Source organism: Bison bison, unplaced genomic scaffold, assembly GCF_000754665.1.
Source record: "Bison bison bison isolate TAMUID 2011002044 unplaced genomic scaffold, Bison_UMD1.0 scf7180017864533, whole genome shotgun sequence".
Lineage (NCBI taxonomy): Eukaryota > Metazoa > Chordata > Mammalia > Artiodactyla > Bovidae > Bison > Bison bison.
Genome location: NW_011495082.1, coordinates 11,084,011 through 11,104,497, shown reverse-complemented (window position 1 = coordinate 11,104,497; position 20,487 = coordinate 11,084,011). Strand labels below are relative to the sequence as shown.

The 20,487-nt window shown below is 39.5% G+C and overlaps 1 protein-coding gene across 2 annotated transcripts in view; it reads right to left on the bottom strand.

Annotated features, from left to right (window-relative positions):
- LNPEP (leucyl/cystinyl aminopeptidase) overlaps positions 1 to 20,487 on the bottom strand; it is a 102,204-nt gene that overhangs the window by 61,754 nt on the left and 19,963 nt on the right. The window contains exon 1 of one of the 2 annotated variants that reach the window (XM_010831960.1): positions 15,617 to 16,910. The exons of the other annotated variant lie outside the window; for it this stretch is intronic. Coding sequence (XP_010830262.1) covers positions 15,617 to 15,623 — 7 coding nt within the window. The 5' untranslated portion in view covers positions 15,624 to 16,910. Of the gene's footprint in view, positions 1 to 15,616; positions 16,911 to 20,487 lie in introns of those variants that run through there. 2 annotated transcript variants of the gene reach the window in all.

Sequence of the window (20,487 nt, the reverse complement as noted above, 5' to 3'; positions counted from 1 at the left end):
GATGCGTTTGAACTGTAGTGTTGAAGAAGACTCTTGAGAGTCCCTTGGACTGCAAGGAGATCCAACCAGTCCATCTAAAGGAGATCAGTCCTGGGTGTTCACTGGAAGGACTGATGAAGCTGAAGCTCCAATACTTTATTCACCTGATGTGAAGAGCTGACTCACTGGAAAAAGACCCTAATGCTGGGAAAGGTTGAAGGCAAGAGAAAAAGGGGATGACAGAGGATGAGATGGTTGGATGGCATCACCGACTCGATGGACATGAGTTTGGGTAAGCTCTGGGAGTTGGTGATGGACAGGGAGGCCTGGCATGCTGCAGTCCACAGGGTTGCAAAGAGTCAAGACACAATCAAGCGACTGAACTGACTGGTGCTACTTTTATAGTTTTCTTTGAATAAAACTTTTAATCACTTTCTAGGTGTATGGGTTCAGCAATCTGCCATCCACCCATCTCACATGAATGATCTAGAAATGGAAAAAAGGTCACAGTTATAACATCCTGCTTTGGGAATTTAATCTCCTAAACATCCTTCAGTGCTCCAACTTCTTGTGACCTATTGTGTTTTGATAGTTGATTGTGTTTGAGACTCACGGACTTCATTAATAGAGCGAATATTACCATAATGGAACTCAAAAACTTTTTTGTAAAACTTTTAATAAAATCTCAGTAGTTAGAAATTTTCTGTGGTAGTTTTTTAATTAATTATTTTAACTGGAGGATAGTTACAATATTGTGGTGGTTTTTGCCATACATCGACATGAATCAGCCACGGATGAACACACGTCCTCCTATCCTGAACCCCTCTCCCACCTTCTGTGGTCGTTTTAAGTACCTGGTACAGTGGTGCAGATTGGTTGCTTCATTTGCTTTTTCATTAAAAGGCCATTCTGACTTTTTTATCTCCTATGGGACGATGATGTTCTCTTAGGCATTTGCCCACGTGTTCTCTCAGGCCTGATGCAGACAACCATGGGGTCTGAGCTGCTGCTAAGTCGCTTCAGTCGTGTCCAACTCTGTGCAACCCCATAGACGGCAAGCCCACCAGGCTCTGCCATCCCTGGGATTCTCCAGGCAAGAACACTGGAGCAGTACAGTTTAATTTAATAAATTACTAAACTAACTGTAAGTATCAGTTCAGTCAGTTCAGTTCAGTCGCTCAGTCATGTCCAACTCTTTGCGACCCCATGAATCGCAGCACACCAGGCCTCCCTATCCATCACCAACTCCTGGAGTTCACCCAGACTCATGTCCATCGAGTCAGTGATGCCATCCAGCCATCTCATCCTCTGTCGTCCCTTTCTCCTCCTGCCCCCAATCCCTCCCAACATCAGAGTCTTTTCCAATGAGTCAACTCTTCGCATGAGGTGGCCAAAGTACTGGAGTTTCAGCTTTAGCATCATTCCTTCCAAAGAAATCCCAGGGCTGATCTCCTTCAGAATGGACTGGTTGGATCTCCTTGCAGTCCAAGGGACTCTCAAGTATAGTCTCAGCTTAATAATTTAGAGCATTCCCATGCCTGAAGTCCACCCCCTGAGAACTTCATCTTTGTGTCTTTGATTCCTCAGCCATGCCCTGTTTAAAGCCAAGGGGTATCCTGCAGTCTGACCATTTTACCATCTCCTACTGCACTTCATTAACTTCCAGTCTTTTGACTGGGGCTTAGTCAGATGCCTGCCCACATCCAGATAACTTAATTTAATTATTTATCACCCAATCAGATTAATACCTATGTGGAATTTTAAACTTTCAGAAATAGAGCACACCACTTCATCTGCTATATTTTTACTGCGTATTAGAAGGCAATCTTTTGTATGCATGTACAATCATATCAAGTTAAATACATCAAACCAAGGAAAAATACTTTTATTACAGGTAGCCCATGAAGACTGTACTTCCGAGCCTATTTAAGAAATCTTGCTTTGGGTTCTTAAGTGAGTACACATTGATCTCAGCATTAAAATTTGAGGGTAACACATGACTACCCATTGCTCTAAAGGGATTTTTTTTTGTATTTAAAGAAGGGATCCTAAAGAAACAGGAAATTTTCTAAAACTTCTTAAATCTACATACACAAGCTATCTATAAGCCCAAGGCAAAGAAGGTCCTAGTTGAACTATTTCGGTTTCAAACAACATAGGCCCACGTGGTTATGATCTAAGAAAATGGAAGATATTTCTTTGCATCAGATACTGCGAACTGGTGCTCCTTGACGTTGTCTGTGGACCAGCACCAATCCGCAAACTGTTTGTTATCCATCTGCAATAGGCCACATGAAGAATATTGATATTTTAAAACTTTTTTAGCACATTTACAGTAATGTTATATTTAACAAATTCAGTACTTTTAAAATGGAGCTTATATTTTTTCAATTTTCCAATGATTCATTTTTTATATGATATACAATTTCTACAACAGATTAAAAATTAAAAACCAAAAAAACCAGGAACCTTGATTCTCCAGCTCAGGTAATATGAGAAGCAATGGGCTGGACTATCAGCATTACTGGCAACTCAGGTGGATACAAAGTTAACTATGACAGGAGCAGTGGAAGTGATAAAGAGGGAACAACAGATGACAAGTCGTGTTAAAGAGTGAGAATACACAGGAACTGATGCTCTGCTGGGCTGGATGATGGAGATAGAAGGATGATGGAGATAGGCCTGCAGGATGGAGGCAGAGGAAGTTTATGTCAACCGCCTATGCACATTCTGGCTTGGATAATGAAGAGGGAATGCCAGTCACTGAGATGAGAACACAGGTTTCATATTCCCCCTGTTGGTTTTCTGGGGGGAAGCGGGGGAAGGGAGCAGCAAGAATGGAGTTACGAGATGGCATCTGGTATGGGACATGACATACTTATGTGACAGAGAGCCAGGTGGAGACGATTGCGTAATAGCATATTATAGCAGTAAAGGGGCTTCCCAGGTGGCTCAGTGGTAAAGCATCCACCTGCCAATGCAGGAGACGCGGGGGGTTTGATCCCTGGTGTGGGAAGATCCCCTGGAGGAGGAAATGGCAACTCACTCCAGTATTCTCGCCTGGAGAATCCCAAGGACAGTTCATAGGGTCGCAGAGTCACACACCACTGAGCACACACGCATGCAAAGCACTGAAAGCCTCACTGTAAGACAGAGCTTCAAACCCTGGCTCTTCCACTGACTGCTTGATCTTAAACAGGTTACCAAACATCCCTGAGTTTCAATTTCCTCACCTATAAATATGGAAAACAGTACTGCTTTGTAAGTCTGTTACAAGGATTATGTTATGTGGGCCTGGACTCAAAAGAAGGATCTGGGTGGAAGATTCAGGTTTCAGAATTAGCTGTGTTTATTTAACTGAGGATTAAAATCATGCAGATAGATGAGACTACTGAAGGGATGTAAGCGTCAGACAGCGTTACTATTTAAGAGGGGCCGCAGAGGAGGAGAAGTACCAGAGGCAGGAAAATCAGGACAGTAGAAAGCAAAGGAAGAGTTCATGAAGAAGGAAGTGGCTGGCGTTGAATGTCTTAGGAAGGTCACATACGATGAAGCCAAAGAGAGGCCACTAGATCTGGCAACCTGCGAACCAGTGACTTTTTACGAGGCGACTTCAGAGGTGGGCAAGTGAAAGCCTGACTTCAGAGGCCCAAATAAAGAAGGGAAAGTTAACAAAGCCAGGTAGTAAGTGCTGCAGGCAGTTCTTTTGAGCACACAGCTGTACATCAAGAAAGAAACACAGGGTCAAACTAAAAGAAAATTGGCATACAGAAGTGTTAAATCCATTTGCTTTTGTTTGTTGGCCTGTGTCTAAGGTGGAAATAACCTAAGTGTGTATTTGCACATTTATGTGCATTTTACCATAATTGAAAATAAAAAGCAAGTGAAAACTTTTTTTAAAAAAAGAAAGGGAGAGCAGATGGTTAATCCAGGGTTAAACATGTAGGGAGGATGTGGTGAGAGACAAAGGGGAAAATACACAAAGAGTAAGTGATTAACCGAGGTGTTCAATTTAGAAAACAGGACAGAAAGCAAAGCTACGGCAAACGACACGGTCAAGAGTCAAATAAAAGGAGCAAACTTCCCACAGACATTAATCCCTTTAAATTGCTATCACATTTTCTGAGAAAATGAAGTTTTAAAGGATGTATTTTCAAATCAACAAGCCAAAACAACTTTAAAAGAATAAACCTAATCTAAATTAAGGCTTGTTGGGCAGATACAAGAATTGGTATATTCAATTAGGTACTATAGCAACATGCAATATTCAAACTAGGCCCTAACAATAAAGGATTATTCTTCTTCTGAGGCCCTTATGACATATTTAAATAGAGGGAAAAGCTCCATGTGTGAGACAGCATTTACATCTTCTAGATGATTTCTAAATGGAAACCATTCAATTTCTGAAAAAGATGGCTAATTATCAACTAAAGTAACTATTTCTCTAATGAGCAGTCCTTTTCTATCAAAAAGAGGTTTTATTTTAAAGAAGTTTAAGGTGCAAAAGAAAATAGAAAGATTAGAATTTATAACAAAAAAAGTGATTCTTCTATACAAGTCTAATCTGGCAAAACATTACCCAATCCCCCAACCACACTCAAAGAAAACCTCTTGCTATTAACCACAAGGCCCACTTTAAGTCAGGAGTTTAGGTATATCAGTATCTCACCATTGAAGGGCAGTCATTAGCACTGTATATAAGTTTGGAAGAAGTTTTAAGTAGTCCCTTTTCTGGTAACATCCTGTTTGCTTATACCACAAGGTACAAGCAGTGTCATAAAACACAAACACAGAGTCCGACATGCATTCCTACTTTTACCACTAATAACAGTGCATTTTCACAAACTGCACTTAATTTTTCAGTTGACAGGACCAAGGTCACAGCCCAGGATGCAGGATCCAAGTAAGGTCATTCTCTCTTCCCTTCCCCTCACCCTCCTTGTCTCCCTTGAGAAGACAGAAGACAAGTAAATGGATAATTAGGGGTGGGAGGTGGGAAGATCAGAGAGAAATGGTTCAGTTCATGAACACCATAAGCTCACTTTACCTATTTGGTTCCAAGAGTGACTAAGATTTATTTTGCCCTTTCATGCTACCCTAAGGTTCACTTTAATGCATGTACAAATGCCGTGGGAGACTTCCACCTTCAGTATGACAGAGTAATTGGTCCCAGACTTTTCCTCCTCTCATAAACAACTGGACAAAATAATGCAACTATTTTCAGGTACCAGCTAAGAGACGGGGCAAGAATGTGACCTCCGAAAGAAGGAAAGGGTCATCAGGCCACATCTGCTTGGTGCTCTGCCTTGGGGGTATTTTTCTGACTGTAGTACAGTGAGCTGGATTCCAGGCAGAGGAGGGCTGGGAGGCAGAGATAGGGTCCTGGGGAGGAGGGAGTTATACAGAGGGGGACCACAGAAGTTTGTATAAGGGTTTCCTGAGAGTCTTTAACCAATGCAGGACATGTAACTACACAGGGCTTACAAAAGAGTGGCTGTATTAAGGTTAACAGAAATACGAGAGGTCAAGCGACTTAAGGGAAAGACTGGCAGTCTAACCCAGTCCAAACAAAGAGAACTCATTAACACTCTGGGCATGAAACACAAGGAAGGCTTCGCTTTAGGAGTAAAAACATACCCCAGGATAAGGCCTACTCTAGACATACGCTAACAAAGCCTAAAACTAAGCCCTAATAGAATCCACAGCAGAAACAGAATTTGGAGGATGAGCCTTGCTAAGGTAAAGGGGCCTGGGGAAAAACCTTGAGAGTTCCACAGATCAGCCATGGCAAAATATAAAGCTAAGCCTATACAAGATCAGTCAGTAACTAAACTGCCTACTAAAACAAAAATCAACACCCTACAAAGCCATTTTTAAAAAACACAGTATCTAAAGTAGGTAAAAACTTTAGATCAGCTATTATAAATATGTCTCAAAAAGTCAAGGACATTCTGTTTAAAAACAACAACAGAAAAGAATATATGAACAGATGGGAATCTCAGAAAAATCAAAACTAGAAAAAAGAACCAAATGGGAGGGGGAAAAAAAAAAAGGAAATTCTAGGACTGAAAGGTTCAATAACTAAAATGAAAAAGTCATTGAATAGATTTTTTTTTCATCTTTTATCAGTATATCCAATTAACAATGCTGTGATAGTTTAAGGTGATCATCGAAGCAACTTGGCCATAGCTATACATGTACCCAGTCTCCCCCAAACTCCCCTCCCATCCAGGCTGCCCCATAACACTAAGTGGAATTGCATGTGCTAGTTGGTTGTCCATTTCAAATAGAGGTCACTGAATAGACGTTAAGAGTGGATTTGAGATAGCAGAAGACAGAGTCTATGAACTTGACAGATCACTGCCAATTACAAATTTGAGGAATAAAGAGGAAAAAAAGATTTGCAGAAAAATGAACATAGCATCAGACATTTGTAGGACAGTATCAGTCTAACACGTATGTACTAACAGCCCCCCAAAAAAGACCACAAGAATAAAAGCAGAAAAGATATCTAAAGAAATAATTGTTAAAATTGTATTGTTTGATGAAAACACTATTTTATCATATCCAAAGAGCTCATCAAACTCCCAAGACAATAAATACAAAGAAAATCATATCTAGTTTAATCATGGTTGAACTGCTGAAAATCAAAGATAATGAGAAAATCAGTAAAAGGACCCCAAAACAATATGTTACATACAGGAGAAAAATAATGCAAAGAACACTAACTTCTCATCACAACAATGGGGACCAGGAGATGACAGAACATTTTTAAAGGACTAGAAGAAAAAAAAAAAAATCCATTCAGAATTCTCTATCTAGTGAAAAATCCTTCAAAAACAAGATAAACATATTTTCAAATAAAATGAAAGCTGACAAAGTTCTTCTCAAGCAGATGTGCACTACAAGAAATTACAAAAAAACAGTACTTCAGGATGGAGGGAAACAATACCATATGGAAATTCAGGTCTTCAGGAAGGAAAGGAGGATACCAAAAATGATGAATGCTGCTTCTGCTGCTGCTTAGTCGCTCAGTCATGTCCGACTCCTAGCGACCCCATGGACTGCAGCCTACCAGGCTCCTCCGTCCATGGGATTTTCCAGGCAAGAGTACTGCAGTGGAGTGTCATTGCCTTGTCCAAAATGATGAGTAAGTTACCAAAAAGTAAGTTTATATTTTTTACTTTTCTTAAAGTTTCCTTAAAAGACTCTTTTAAACAAGAATAACATGCAAGTAGTTTTGAACAGAAATAAAAGATATGACAAGAGCATGAAAAGTGGAGAGGGTGAATAAGGAGAGTTACATTAAATTATATTTGTGAATTGAGAAGATAAAATGGATGTGTCAAGTGAGGGGTTGGAGGTGTGAAGTAGGAAGTAAGAAAAGTCAGGGGTAAAATGTCAAGTGATATGATTCTGACTATAAACAGACTTTAAAAAGTTAAGGTTGCATATTATTAGCCCTAGAATAAGCAATGAAAAAGTAACTTAAAACATGCATAGCAAAGAAACTAATAGAATAAATAAAATGAAGTATTAAAAAATAGCCAATTACCCAAAAGAAGGCCTTAGAAGAGAAAAACAAAAAGGGACCAATGAAAACAATGGCAAAAAGGTGGACTTAAAACCACTTACATAAATAATTACATGAACTATTAATGGATTAAACAGCCAACAAAAGGGCGGAGATTATCATATTTAAACAACCAAGATTGAACTATACACTGTCTATAAGAGATGAATTAAAAATTAAAAGACAAATAGGTTAACAAAATAGAATGAAATTCATAATGATAAAAGCAGAAATTTATCAGCATAAGACACCATTCTTAAACATGTATGTACACAATAATAAAGCTTCAAAATTCATAAACAAAAAGTGGCAAAACTCAAGAGCAAAACAAAAACATTCACAACTATAACCGGAGATTTTATAATTTCTCTTCATACTAGTTAGAACAAGTAGGCAACAAATAAGTAAAGCAACAGGATATGTGAGAGATGCTATCAACCAACGTGGCCTAATTGACATTTACAGAACATTATACCAAATAACTACAGAATACATGAGTCATTTACCAAGATGATCACATGCTGGGCCATAAATCTCAATAAATTTCAAAAGACTGAACTAGACTTTTTTTAAAGACTATGTTCTCTGACCAAAAAACCAGTAATAGTAAATCCAGACAATCTCTAGATAGATATTTGGAAAATAGAAAATACACTTCTAAATAATCCAGGAGTCCAAGATAAGCCATAAGGAATTCAGAAAATATTTAAAGTAAAAACACAACTTGTCAAAACTTGAGAGAAATTTACTGCTATATTAGAAAAAGGTTTAAAATCAATGAGCTAAGTTTCTACCCTTAAGAAGCTGGGGGGAAAGAAGCAAATTAAACCTAAGGAGAAACCTAAGGAGAAACAATAAAGGGCAGAGCTCAATAAACTAGAAAACAGAGTCACAACAGAAAGTCAAACAAAACACACTGGTGGAGGGCAAGGAAGCAGTGTTACTGGCTGTAATTCATATTCTCCCAGAAACTGGCCTAAAAAGCCATATATATCAAGTCCTGCTGGATCTCCAAGAGCAGTTTCTACTACTCAAAGGTCTATTTAGGCTCATTACAGAGACAGATCAGAACTGGGTCCTGAGCTAGAGACAGAGGTGCTTCAACAAGCCCAAAAGTCTTAGGCGTGTCCCTCTTTCAAGAAGACCTGGAAAACACAGAAATATTTAGCCAGTGATAATGCTGCTGCTGCTGCTGCTAAGTCACTTCAGTCGTGTCCGACTCTGTGCGACCCCATAGATGGCAGCCTGCCAGGCTCCCCCGTCCCTGGGATTTTCCAGGCAAGAGTACTGGAGTGGGTTGCCATTGCCTTCTCCAATACTTATGTTCTACTCCTCCTTTTAAATAGAAACCTAGAGAATGTTTTTTTGTGTATGTGGGAGTGGGATGGTAAAACTAAGTATTTAAAATGGATTAGAGAGCTCGAAGAAGGCAATGGCACCCCACTCCAGTACTCTTGCCTGGAAAATCCCATGGATGGAGGAGCCTGGTGGGCTGCAGTCCGTGGGGTCGCTAAGAGTCAGATACAACTGAGCGACTTCACTTTCACTTTTCACTTTCATGCATTGGAGAAGGAAATGGCAACCCACTCCAGTGTTCTTGCCTGGAGAATCCCAGGGATGGGGGAGCCTGGTGGGCTGCCGTCTACGGGGTCGTAGAGAGTCAGACACGACTGATGCGACTTAGCAGCAGCAGCAGCAGCGGCAGAGAGCTACTTTTTAAAGAAAGGGGCTTCCCAGGTGGTACGTGATAAAGAATCTGCCCAAGAATACAAGAGATGCGGGTTTGATCCTTGGGTCAGGAAGATCCCCTGGACTAGGAAATGGCAACCCATTCCAGTAGTCTTGCCTGGTGAATTCTATGGACAGAGGACCCTGACAGGCTACAGTTCATAGGTTCGCAAAGAATAGTACATGACTGAACCCTGAGCACACACACACACACACATTTAAAGCAAAACTCTTATGATTGCTTCAAAAGTAAAGAAAAAAAAAATTCTTAAGCAAAAAACTATACTTGAGTCATTATTTCTGTATTTAGATTTTTGTATATTTTTCTCTTAAAAAGCGAACTCCCTTTTTAAGTTTCCATTTAAAATTTTAGCTGAGTACTTTCTCAATAGGAAAAATGCCACGGGTCGGGGAGGGTGGGGGCGGGGCAGGGAAAGAGGCCTCATTTTTAAGCATTGGATTTAAAGTGCCGACTTCATTTAGGGTAATGACAACCTTGACTCTCATTATGCAGAAACACAACCATCTGGCAGTAGTTCAGGTTTCAGCTCTGTGAAAGGAATCTCCATAGCTAGCACCTTTGTCCTAAATCTCAGTGACCCGATGCCCAAAACTATATATAAACTCAGTCGGTCCTTGGCGCTAAGCCACGCTTCCACACATCCCGGAAGCGCACACAGCCCCGTGCACAGGGCCTGCTCCGCCTCTGACCCACAGTGAGACCATGGCATGTTGCAAACATCTCAGTTTCCCTCAAGCACGCATGGCTGCTGTGGCCACTTCATCTTTGTACCCATAGGCCACCCTCCTCCCTCTCCTCGCCCACAAGCCTTTCTTTTCCCTGCCCTCTTTAAGACACTAGTCCAGTGTAATCTTTTCAAATCCCTAGGTTTTCAGCTTTTTAAAATCAATTCAACTATTGCTGGAACAAATGTCCTACTCTGACCCGTTCCACTACTCTCCCTAAAATAGTTCCATTCTGTCGCTCGTGTCCGACTCTTTTCGACCCCATGGACTACAGCACTCAGGCCTCCCTGTTTATCACCAACTCCCGGAGTTTACTCAAACTCCTGTCTATTGAGTCAGTGATGCCATCCAACCCTCTCATCTTCTGTCGTCCCCTTCTCCCACCTTTAATCTTTCCCAGCATCAGGGTCTTTTCCAGTGAGTCAGCTCTTCGCATCAGGTGGCCAAAGTATTGTTTGTACCATAAAAATTAAGATGCCTAACTCTTCTCTTGGGATGAAAAGGTTAGAAGGACTGCAATAACAACATACTTAAATGAGCCCTGAAAAAGTGAAACCAGTGAGTCTTCCACCAATATTACTTTCTCGCAGTAGGGTAACTCCTTGGACAATCTAGGAAAAGCAACTTGATTTATAGCAAACTTGACATTATCTAGTCATCATTCTAAAACAATCCTGCCAACCTGGAGGATGACCCAGGACAGGCTTGCTTGGTGCCACTGTCCATGGCACTTTATTTATAATTAGACTGTGCAGTGTTAATTATTCTGGCTGCCCTGCCAATGTTCTACAGAGACTACAGGGAGAGATCAAAACAATCATTCCCGAATTATGAGTCACTGTACCCTCTCCAACTACACACTGCTGCTGCTGCTAAGTAGCTTCAGTCGTGTCCGACTCTGTGCAACCCCACAGATGGCAGCCCACCAGGCTCCGCCATCCCTGGGATTCTTCAGGCAAGAACACTGGAGTGGGTTGCCATTTCCTTCTCCAGTGCATGAAAGTGAAAAGTGAAAGTGAAGTCGCTCAGTCGTGTCCGACTCTTAGCAACCTCATAGACTGCAGCCCACCAGGCTCCTCCGTCCATGGGATTTTCCAGGCAAGAGTACTAGAGTGGGGTGCCATTGCCTTCTCTGCTACACACTGCTGGAAGCCCTCAAACCTGGAAGATGGAAGCTGTGCACACTACTTGTGCACACATGCTTATCTAGCTCTCACATTTAGGATGAGTTCCAATACCTGTTACCTATACTTTCCAAAATACATTTTAATCCTGGCAACTTTTTGCCTATCAAAGGATTAGGGGTTGAGAAAGAGTTTAGAAAATTTTCAAGGCCTGGTTTATCCCATAGAGAAGAGAATTTCTGCGTCAGTAAACTATAATTTAAAATTTTGCTTCACACTTAGATAATTGCTCCAAGGAGGGGCTCTTATCTCATTCATCTTTGTGTGCCTAGTGCCTACCAGGGCAGAAGCCTGCAATAAGCTTGAAATCAAAGTAGCAATACGCAACACATTAAAATGAAGTATTAATTAAAGAAAATCACGTTCATTTTCACTCATAAAATCTTTGAGAGCTGAAGCTTGGAATAAAACAAGGTTAATATGCTAGCTAGGAGGTTAAGAAAGTTCTTCTAACACCTGCTCTGAGGCTAGGTTTAGTACTATTTCAGTGATTATTAGCTCTGAGTCATTGCAATTCATTTTTACTGGACACTGATTCTTCAGACTACATTTCCTCTTCTTTCCTCAAAGCCAGCATATAATTTAAATCAATTGTGGTTTAGGAGGCATAAAGTATAGTGAAGAGAAATTGGAGGTTCTAATTCTGACTCCATCACTTGATGTGTGTTGGAACCTCAGTCTCCTCACTGTTAAAATGGGAATAATAACTGCTCTGTCTGCTTTATCATAGGGGTCAAATAAGGTAAGTGGGTCAACAACACTTTGTGAATTATTTACTGCTGCATTAGTAGTCTATTGCTAATATACTACCTTGGAGAAGGAAATGGCAACCCAGTATTTTTGCCTGGGAAATCCCATGGACAGAGGCGCCTGACAGGCTACAGTCGAGGAGTTCGCAAAGAGTCAGACACAACTTAACGACTGAACAACAACAGCAGTGTATTATCTAACTAGGGTAGGAATTTCAAAATCATAAGCAAATAAATGGATCTTCTACCTTTTAGTCAAGCACACTAGTATTTCCCTTTAAGATCCACCAATATAATTTCCTCCCTCACATCTTTTATTATAAAATATGATGCTTAAATGTCATTACAGTATATATTAGTAAATAAATTCATAAAATAAGAAGAGTCTAGAAACCTCACGCTGACCTCTTGATGTCATCTAGGCTCAGCAACAGCAGTGTCCGTGGCAGACTTCAGCCAGTGTGGAACAGGATAACTTTAGATGATTATATCTGACTCTCAGAGGTTTTAATACACAGGTTTTACATTTTTAAGTCATCTAGCTCCTAAAATATTTGCCAAATAGCTGCCTTGATTGTAAGGACACTACATCTCTTCCCAAAATATCCTTAGGGATTAAGTGTATCTGAAGGCCACACTCATTTGCTATAATTGCACTTACACAATAAAACTCAGATATCCAATGATCGTTACAATTTCTAAGAAGGCAATTTAAACTCATATAATGCTCAACATTTTCTGGCTGAAATAACCTAAAAGGCAGCATATAACATAGACAATGATTTTACTTTATAAACTAAAACATTCAGTTGATAAATTTTCTACCATTTTCAAATTCTACACTGCATATATTTACTGAGTCTAATCACAGCTGCTATTTTCTGTGCAGTTGAGTGGTCCAATGAGCAAAAATCAACATTTCAGTGCTAGAGGGAAGGGAGCAAAGAAGAGGAACTACTTGCTAGTTTTGCTGCAGCTATGAAGCACATTATTTTAAATATCTATCAAGGAGAACATTTAAGAGGAAAAGGAGACATTCTGCCAGAGAATGCCAATGATCCAGGAGAGTACCAAACAGCGACCCAGCACATAAAGAATCCCACCATGAAATGCTTCAGACAGAGAATTTAATGCAAAGGATCAACAAGAGGAACAAATAAACACCTACAGTTTAACACAAGAATTGTAACACAAGAATTAGGACTTCCCTGGTGGTCCAGTGGTTAAGAATTTGCCTTTTGACGTAGGGGACACAGGTTCGATCCCTGTGGGGATCCCACAGGCCACAGGGCAACTAAGCCCGCACACTACAACGCAAGATGTGTGTCACAATTAAGACGCGACACAGCCAAATAAATACATATTAAAGACAAAAAAAAAGAATTAAAAAATCAGGGAGGACTCATTTCCTTCAGGAAAGAAAGGGCATTTTCTACCTCAACAAACAAGGTAGATGTTCTTTTAACCTATGCCCACTTAACAAAACTCCAAATTAAGCAACATTCTCTGTTCTCTCTGCAACATTTTCTAACGCCACTGCTCATTGTCTCCAACTAAAGGGCTACTCTCTACAAGGTTCAAGCACATACGCCCCCACCAAAGCAGCTGCATCCTTACCAAGAATTAGTGTCTGTTCACAAATCAGTTTATGCTGCTGCTAAGTCGCTTCAGTCATGTCTGACTCTGTGCGACCCCATAGACGGCAGCCCACTAGGCTCCCCCGTCCCTGGGATTCTCCAGGCAAGAACACTGGAGTGGCTTGCCATTTCCTTCTCCAATGCATCAAAGTGAAGTCGCTCAGTCGTGTCCAACTCTTAGGGATCCCATGGACTGCAGCCTACCAGGCTCCTCCATCCATGGGATTTTCCAGGCAAGAGTACTGGAGTGGGGTGCCATTGCCTTCTCCGCAGTTTATGCTAGTTAACATTATAATTATGGTTATGGAATAATTATTAAATGAAAAAAAAAATTTTTAATTATTTCTATGAAAACTGAGTTATACATCAGGAAGACCCTACAAAGGTGAATCCCAAATAACACTGCTACCAAATTAAATATTAGCAGGAAAAACAAAAAAGACTGGTGGGGGGGGGGCGGTTGTCCTAGAAAAATGTTTACACCCAGGCTGCAAAATGTTAACATTCTCAAACCATTTGGGAAAACAAAAAAGAACCTGGAAATGACAAAATGCACCATGGGTAGCACAGAGATACCGAAGAAGACAGAAGTAGAACTCTAGTCAGTGGTCCCAGAGGCAAAAGAAAAGCTTTAGCCAGTAAGACATTATTAGCAACTATGTTTACACACTCCTACGTGAAATGCTAAAGGAATGTGAAGTTATCTTTAGTTTCCATTTTTAACAAGATTTTAAAAAGTATGCATTATGTTTGAGATCGTGTTAAAGGCAACTGGTAAAAGTCTAAAGCTCACGCCTAAGAATTCATCTTGGCAGTCAAGAGCACACACATTTCCCCAAACACAAACCATAATGTATGCATTTATTTGTGAATGTCTAAAGAACAATTTCACTGTAACGTTTAAGAACCTAGCTCTGCAATGCTAATACTTACTAATGAACCAGGTAATTTTAAAAATCATGTCTCATCAATACATGTCAAAAGCCTAAAATACGTTCTTTGAACAAATAACTCCACAAGAGGAATTTCTCCTAAGAGTAACTGCACAGACACATATATATAGTGTTTACAGCGGTCTTGCTCACATAGTAAGAAAAAAAAAAAAAAAACTTACACATGTAACATCAAGGGATAGGTATATTCACATCCAGCAAAATATTATGCATACATAAAAATTATTTACATCTAGTTTATACATGAAAAGCTGTTCAAAATATAGTATTAAGAGGCAGGTTACAGAACTTGAAACAGTCATCTTGCTGGATACACTGAAAATAAAAATATTAGTGGTTATTTCTGGAAGGCGGAATAAAGGTAAGTTGAATGTTTTTTTATTTATATTTTCTATGTTTTATATGTAAAAAAAAAAAAACAACAACAACAGGAAAAGCCTTCCAACATGTATAGATCATGTTTTAACCAGTCAAGATCTAACAGTGATAAATTAATGAAAATTATCAACAGTTGAGGTGTCTTAGAAATGGCCCTAGATAGTGAAATCAAGAAACCTGGATAGCAGGATAAAATTTGCTAGTAATCTCTCATGGGACCTCCTATTAGGAATTGGAGACTTTATCTCCAATCACACTGGCCTTGTAACTTGTTTTAAGCAATGGAATGCCAGCAGAAGCAACACTATAAAATTTCCAATCCTAGGTTTTAAGAGGTATTACAGTGTTCACCATTTCTCTTCTGCTGACCTGGAGAGCCCCGCGAGAAGAAATCTGAGCTAGCCTACTTGTGGATGAGGAATCAAATGAAAGAAAAAAAAAGCCCAGCAAACAGACAGCACTCACTGCCAGATATGGGAGCGAAGCCATCCTAAATCTTCCAGCTCCCTCCCAATCAAGCTACCAGATGACAGCTGCTACAAGTGACCTCGGGCAAGAACGGTGGAAGAAACATCCAGCTGAGCCCAGAACAAACTGCTGACCTACAAAATCATAAGCCAATATACGGTTGCCGTTTTAAGCCATTAAGTTCTGTGATTTATTATGTTGCAATAGATGACTAACTTACCCATCATCCACACAGTACACCATTAGTGTTTGGGATGTACTCTTCTTACAGACTAATTTATCCTCCTAAAACAAAAGATTATACTGTGATTCTCTGACATCTTTGAAATGGGAACATATGCAGGGTCTCTTGGTTACTTTAGATTTAAACTCAGACACATAGGGAGAGAATGGAACACTGGGTATACTCAGGACATTTTACATTCTTTACACAAAAATCCTGTGTGCAGCTGTGGGCTTTTCCTCCAAAGACCAAGGACCTGGATGCAGTTGACTTGAGGGAGGTTCTCGCTCCTTCATCAGTGGATGTGAGGATGCTCCGCCTAACAGGTGTCCCAGAGCAAGCCCAGGAGAGATACTGAAAAAAGTAAGACCAAGTTCATAACCACCGCCCACCACTTTAACACCTCCACCAGTAACGATGGTGATAAAAGTCAACATTCACTGAGGGGTTTAGCACGCGCTAATAACAGGCTGGAAACAGCTGAGAAGTTACGAATGTGTCTGGAACCAGAGTGCTTTGTCACTTCCCGTGTAACCTTGAGCAGGTTACTTCGTCTTTCCAAGCCCAGTTTGCTTATCTGTAAAATGGAGATAGTAACAGTGGTCTACCTCACTGAGTTGTGAGAATTAAATGAGACACCATGTAAAATATTTAGAACAGAGCCTAGCACACAGAAAGTACTCAATAATTAGTAGTTTTCTGTATTAAGTAACCAACATTTTACAGGTGTCATCTCATTTAATTTAATCCCCACAACATTCTATGGATGAAGTAAGAGGCAGGGAGGTGAAAGAACTTGCTAGGAAGTGGCACAACCAAGTTTCAAACTCACATTTTTCTCAACTGCAGTAGCTAAACCCTTCAGCTCCATGCGGCATAACTCAAACTAACCCCTTGTGCAGGAACAGGCCCCGTATCTTCACAGGCTTTGATCACAGTCACCTCCAGATCAGAGCTGAAGAACTGAGGTTCAGGATGGCCTCAGAGACGAACACAATTACCACAATGTGTCAGACACTCGTGCTGCAGTTCCCACAGTTCTCTGAGCCACTACTTAGTAGATATTCAGACACTGATCTTGTCCAACTATATTCACTGTGTTACGATTCCATCACAGGCAGTAAGGTGGACTCCCTCCTTCCCCCTGCTCATTATGATTATGAAGTTATCCAAATACAATACAGTGTCTGATCATTTTACTGAACCAATTGGTTGCTATTTTAGAAAAGTAGAAGCTTTTACGTGGTTCAGTTGCTAAGTCGTGTCTGACTCTTTGCGACCCCCTGGCCTGCAGAATGCCAGGCTTCCCTGTCTTTCACCATCTCCCTGAGTTTGCTCAAATTCATGTCCATTGAGTCAATAATGCTCTCTAACTATCTCATCCTCTGCAGCCCTCTGCTCCTTTTGCCTTTGATCTTTCCCAGCACTGGGGTCTTTTCCCGTGAGTAGGCTCTTCACACAAGGTGGCCAAAGTATTGGAGCTTCAGCCTCAGCATCAGTCCTTCCAATGAACATTCAGGGTTGATTTCCTTTAGGATGGACTGGTTTGATCTCCTTGCTGTCCAAGGGACTCTCAAGTCTCCTCCAACACCACATTTCAAAAGCATCAATTCTTTGGCTCTCAGCCTTCTTTATGGTCCAACTCTCACATCTGTACATGACTACTGGAAAAATCAGCTTTGATTATACAGATTTCTGTCAGCAAAGTGATGTCTCTGCTTTTTAATATGCTGTCTAGGTTTGTCATAGCTTTTCTTCCAAGGAGCAAGTGTCTTTTAATTTCATGGCTGCACTCACTGTCAGCAGTGCTTTTGGAGCCCAAAAAATAAAGTCTGTCACTGCTTCCACTTTGTCCTCTTCTATTTACCATGAAGTGATGCTTTCTTAGAGACCCTTTAAACCTATTATGTTTTACAGAGAAAATAATGAACTTTTGTCCAGTCAGCTGGCTAGTAAAAATGACTGGAACCAAAAAGCTTTTTTTTTTTTTTTTAATTTTTAAACTTTAACTTCTTTACAGGAAGATGGAAGTGAAACAGTAAGTGAGTTTAACCCACCGAACTGCTCAGCTAAGTTTAGTTCTACCCAAATTCAGCTGGGTGATTTTGAAAACAACCACTTTCTCAGACTTAGAGGAAATGGTTAAGCAACCTCTGAGAAGTCATTTGTTCTTGCACTGTGGTACATATTTTTTTTTAATGAGTCCTTTTTAGGTAATAGAACATCCTAACATTGTCCAAGCACTCATCAACTAAAATAAAAAGTCTACAAGATGCTACAAGTTATTATTCTAATCTAGATATCCTTTTCTTCCTTTAAAAAGCACAAAGAGAACATGCTTCTTAAAAATGAGTTTTTACATTTTACAATAAAATGAATTCTCAATACTTTAAGCCCAAAGAGGAATATAAAAGTCACTGAAAGAAAGAGACAAGCTGACAGTTTGAGACTGAGCAACATGGTTTCATCCTGATCTCAGACAAAACAGAGATCAGATACGACTGAAAAATTACATTTTTAGAGAATTTCTCATGTCATAATTGTAGTTGATGTTTTGAAAAAATATATCTGCTATTTCTTTTTTTCCCTGTGGTACTAGTTAAATCCTGGTACAGTAAAACATGATAACTAGGGATGAGAGAATCTATAATTACTAACACACACTTTTTCTGGCTAAGTGATGAAACGTTACTAAAATTTTTAAAAAAATTTTGATGCAAATATTTCTAATACATTTTGCTACTTTCTGGTCCTCTTACAAAGACCAGACGCAACATATGGTCATCCTTGGGGAAAAATGACTGCACTGAAGCTTGATGGGAAATAGAACTCAGTGTCCTGGATGATAAAAGTACCTTTATAGGAAATAATACCTGCATACCAATATTATCTGCATAATTTGGCCAATTTGCTCAAAAACGCATTTCAATTAACAACAGTTTACAACAAATCATACTCTAATGGATATTTTTTAAACCTATATTTTAGTTTTATTCACTGAACCAAGTTTCACTGTAGCTGTTCACTCCAGCTATTTTTTAGGGGATTAAAAGTTCAGCTGAAGGTCAATATTCATTATGATTCTCATATCAGACAACAAACATTTCTTAAAGGTAAACAGAAATCATTCAATCTGAAACAGAGAGAAGAAGAAGAATTGAGAAAAAAAAAGTGAGGAGTGCCTCAAAGGTACAAAAGAACTAACAACACGTATGTAATTGGAGTCCCAGAATTACAGGGGGGGGAAAAAAAAATACCTGGGCAAAACAATTATCCAAAGAAACCACAGCCCAAAACTTTGTAAATATGGTAAAGACACAAATTTACAGACTCAAGAAGTTCAATGAACATCAAAAAATATTTAGTCCAAAGAAAACCAAGCGAAGAAACAAACTGCTAGAACCAAAAGTGAAGGAAAACCTGAAACTAGCTGGAAAATAAAAAGCTACATGTTACACCAGGCTCCCCCGTCCCCGGGATTCTCCAGGCAAGAGTACTGGAGTGGGTTGCCATTGCCTTCTCCATCTTACACACAGAGTCACAACAATTCAAATACAATCTTACACACAGAGTCACAACAATTCAAATACAATGGATTTCTTAACAGTGAAGACCAGAAAACAATAGTCTTTAGTGTTTTTATATACATGGAACCATTATATATGTTTGTGCAATATATATGATACACATGTTACATATATTACACAAATATATTAGTATCCAAAAGACATATAGAACTCTTACAATTCAAAACAGTGGGCAAAAGATCTGAACAGTCACCTCACAAAAGAAGATGAACTAATGGCAAAAAAAAAAAATGCAAACATGCTGAACTTCATGCCATCAGTAGTCACCAGGGAAGGCCAATTAAAACCACAGATATATCACTACATACTGATCGGATTGGCTAAATTAAAAAGGTTAATCACACTAAATTTTGGCAAGGATGTGAAGAATAAGCATTATCATACACTGCTGATGGAAATGTGAAGTGGTAAAACCAGTTTGGAAACTTGTTGGCAGTTTCTTAAAAAGTTGAAACATACAGCAACCAGAAGACCCAACCAATCAAATCCTAAGTATTTACCCAAGAGAAACAACAAATGCCTACATAAAGACTTTTACTTCAGAAATCAAGGGAGACTTATATTAACCCTGAACTGGAAACAAATGTCCATTAAGACCTGAATGGATAAACAAGTTATAGCATATCCATAAAATGGAATAAAAAATGAATAAAAAAAGGCAAAAATAAATAAAAGGGAACTACTGATATTACTTGGATGAGTCTCAAAACAATTACGCTGAGTGAAAGAACCCAGGCTAAACAACAGTGCATGATTTCATTTATGTAAAATCTGTATAATTCCATTTATATAAAATTCTAGAAAATGTAAATTAATCTATAATGAGAGAAAACAGATTAGTGGTTGCCTAGGAAGGAAGGGAGTATTTTGTTTGGCTTTGACTCTAAGTTTAAAAAATATAACAGCAAGTATCAGGAATATGCACCATTACAGTACTCTGATTTTAATCACACAAAGACCAATCTGAGAGGCTATTCACTTGAACAATTACTGCACACTCTCAGCCTTTGTTCCACAATTATTTCTTGTCCACTTACCCAAAGGAACCATGAAGGTCTTCTGTTAAAAAATACTCCTGACACTATAAACACCAACACAGTGATGGGCTAAATTCTCTATAATGTTAGGAAGTATTTCAAGGTACTTTGAATGAGTAGGTGAGGGATCTTTCACAGAACTCTAGTTCACTTGGCTTAACTCAACATGTAGATGCCAGCGTGTACCTGTTTACATCTCATCACAGTTCACCATATGTCTTATTTGTGGAGTAGGGCAAGAGAA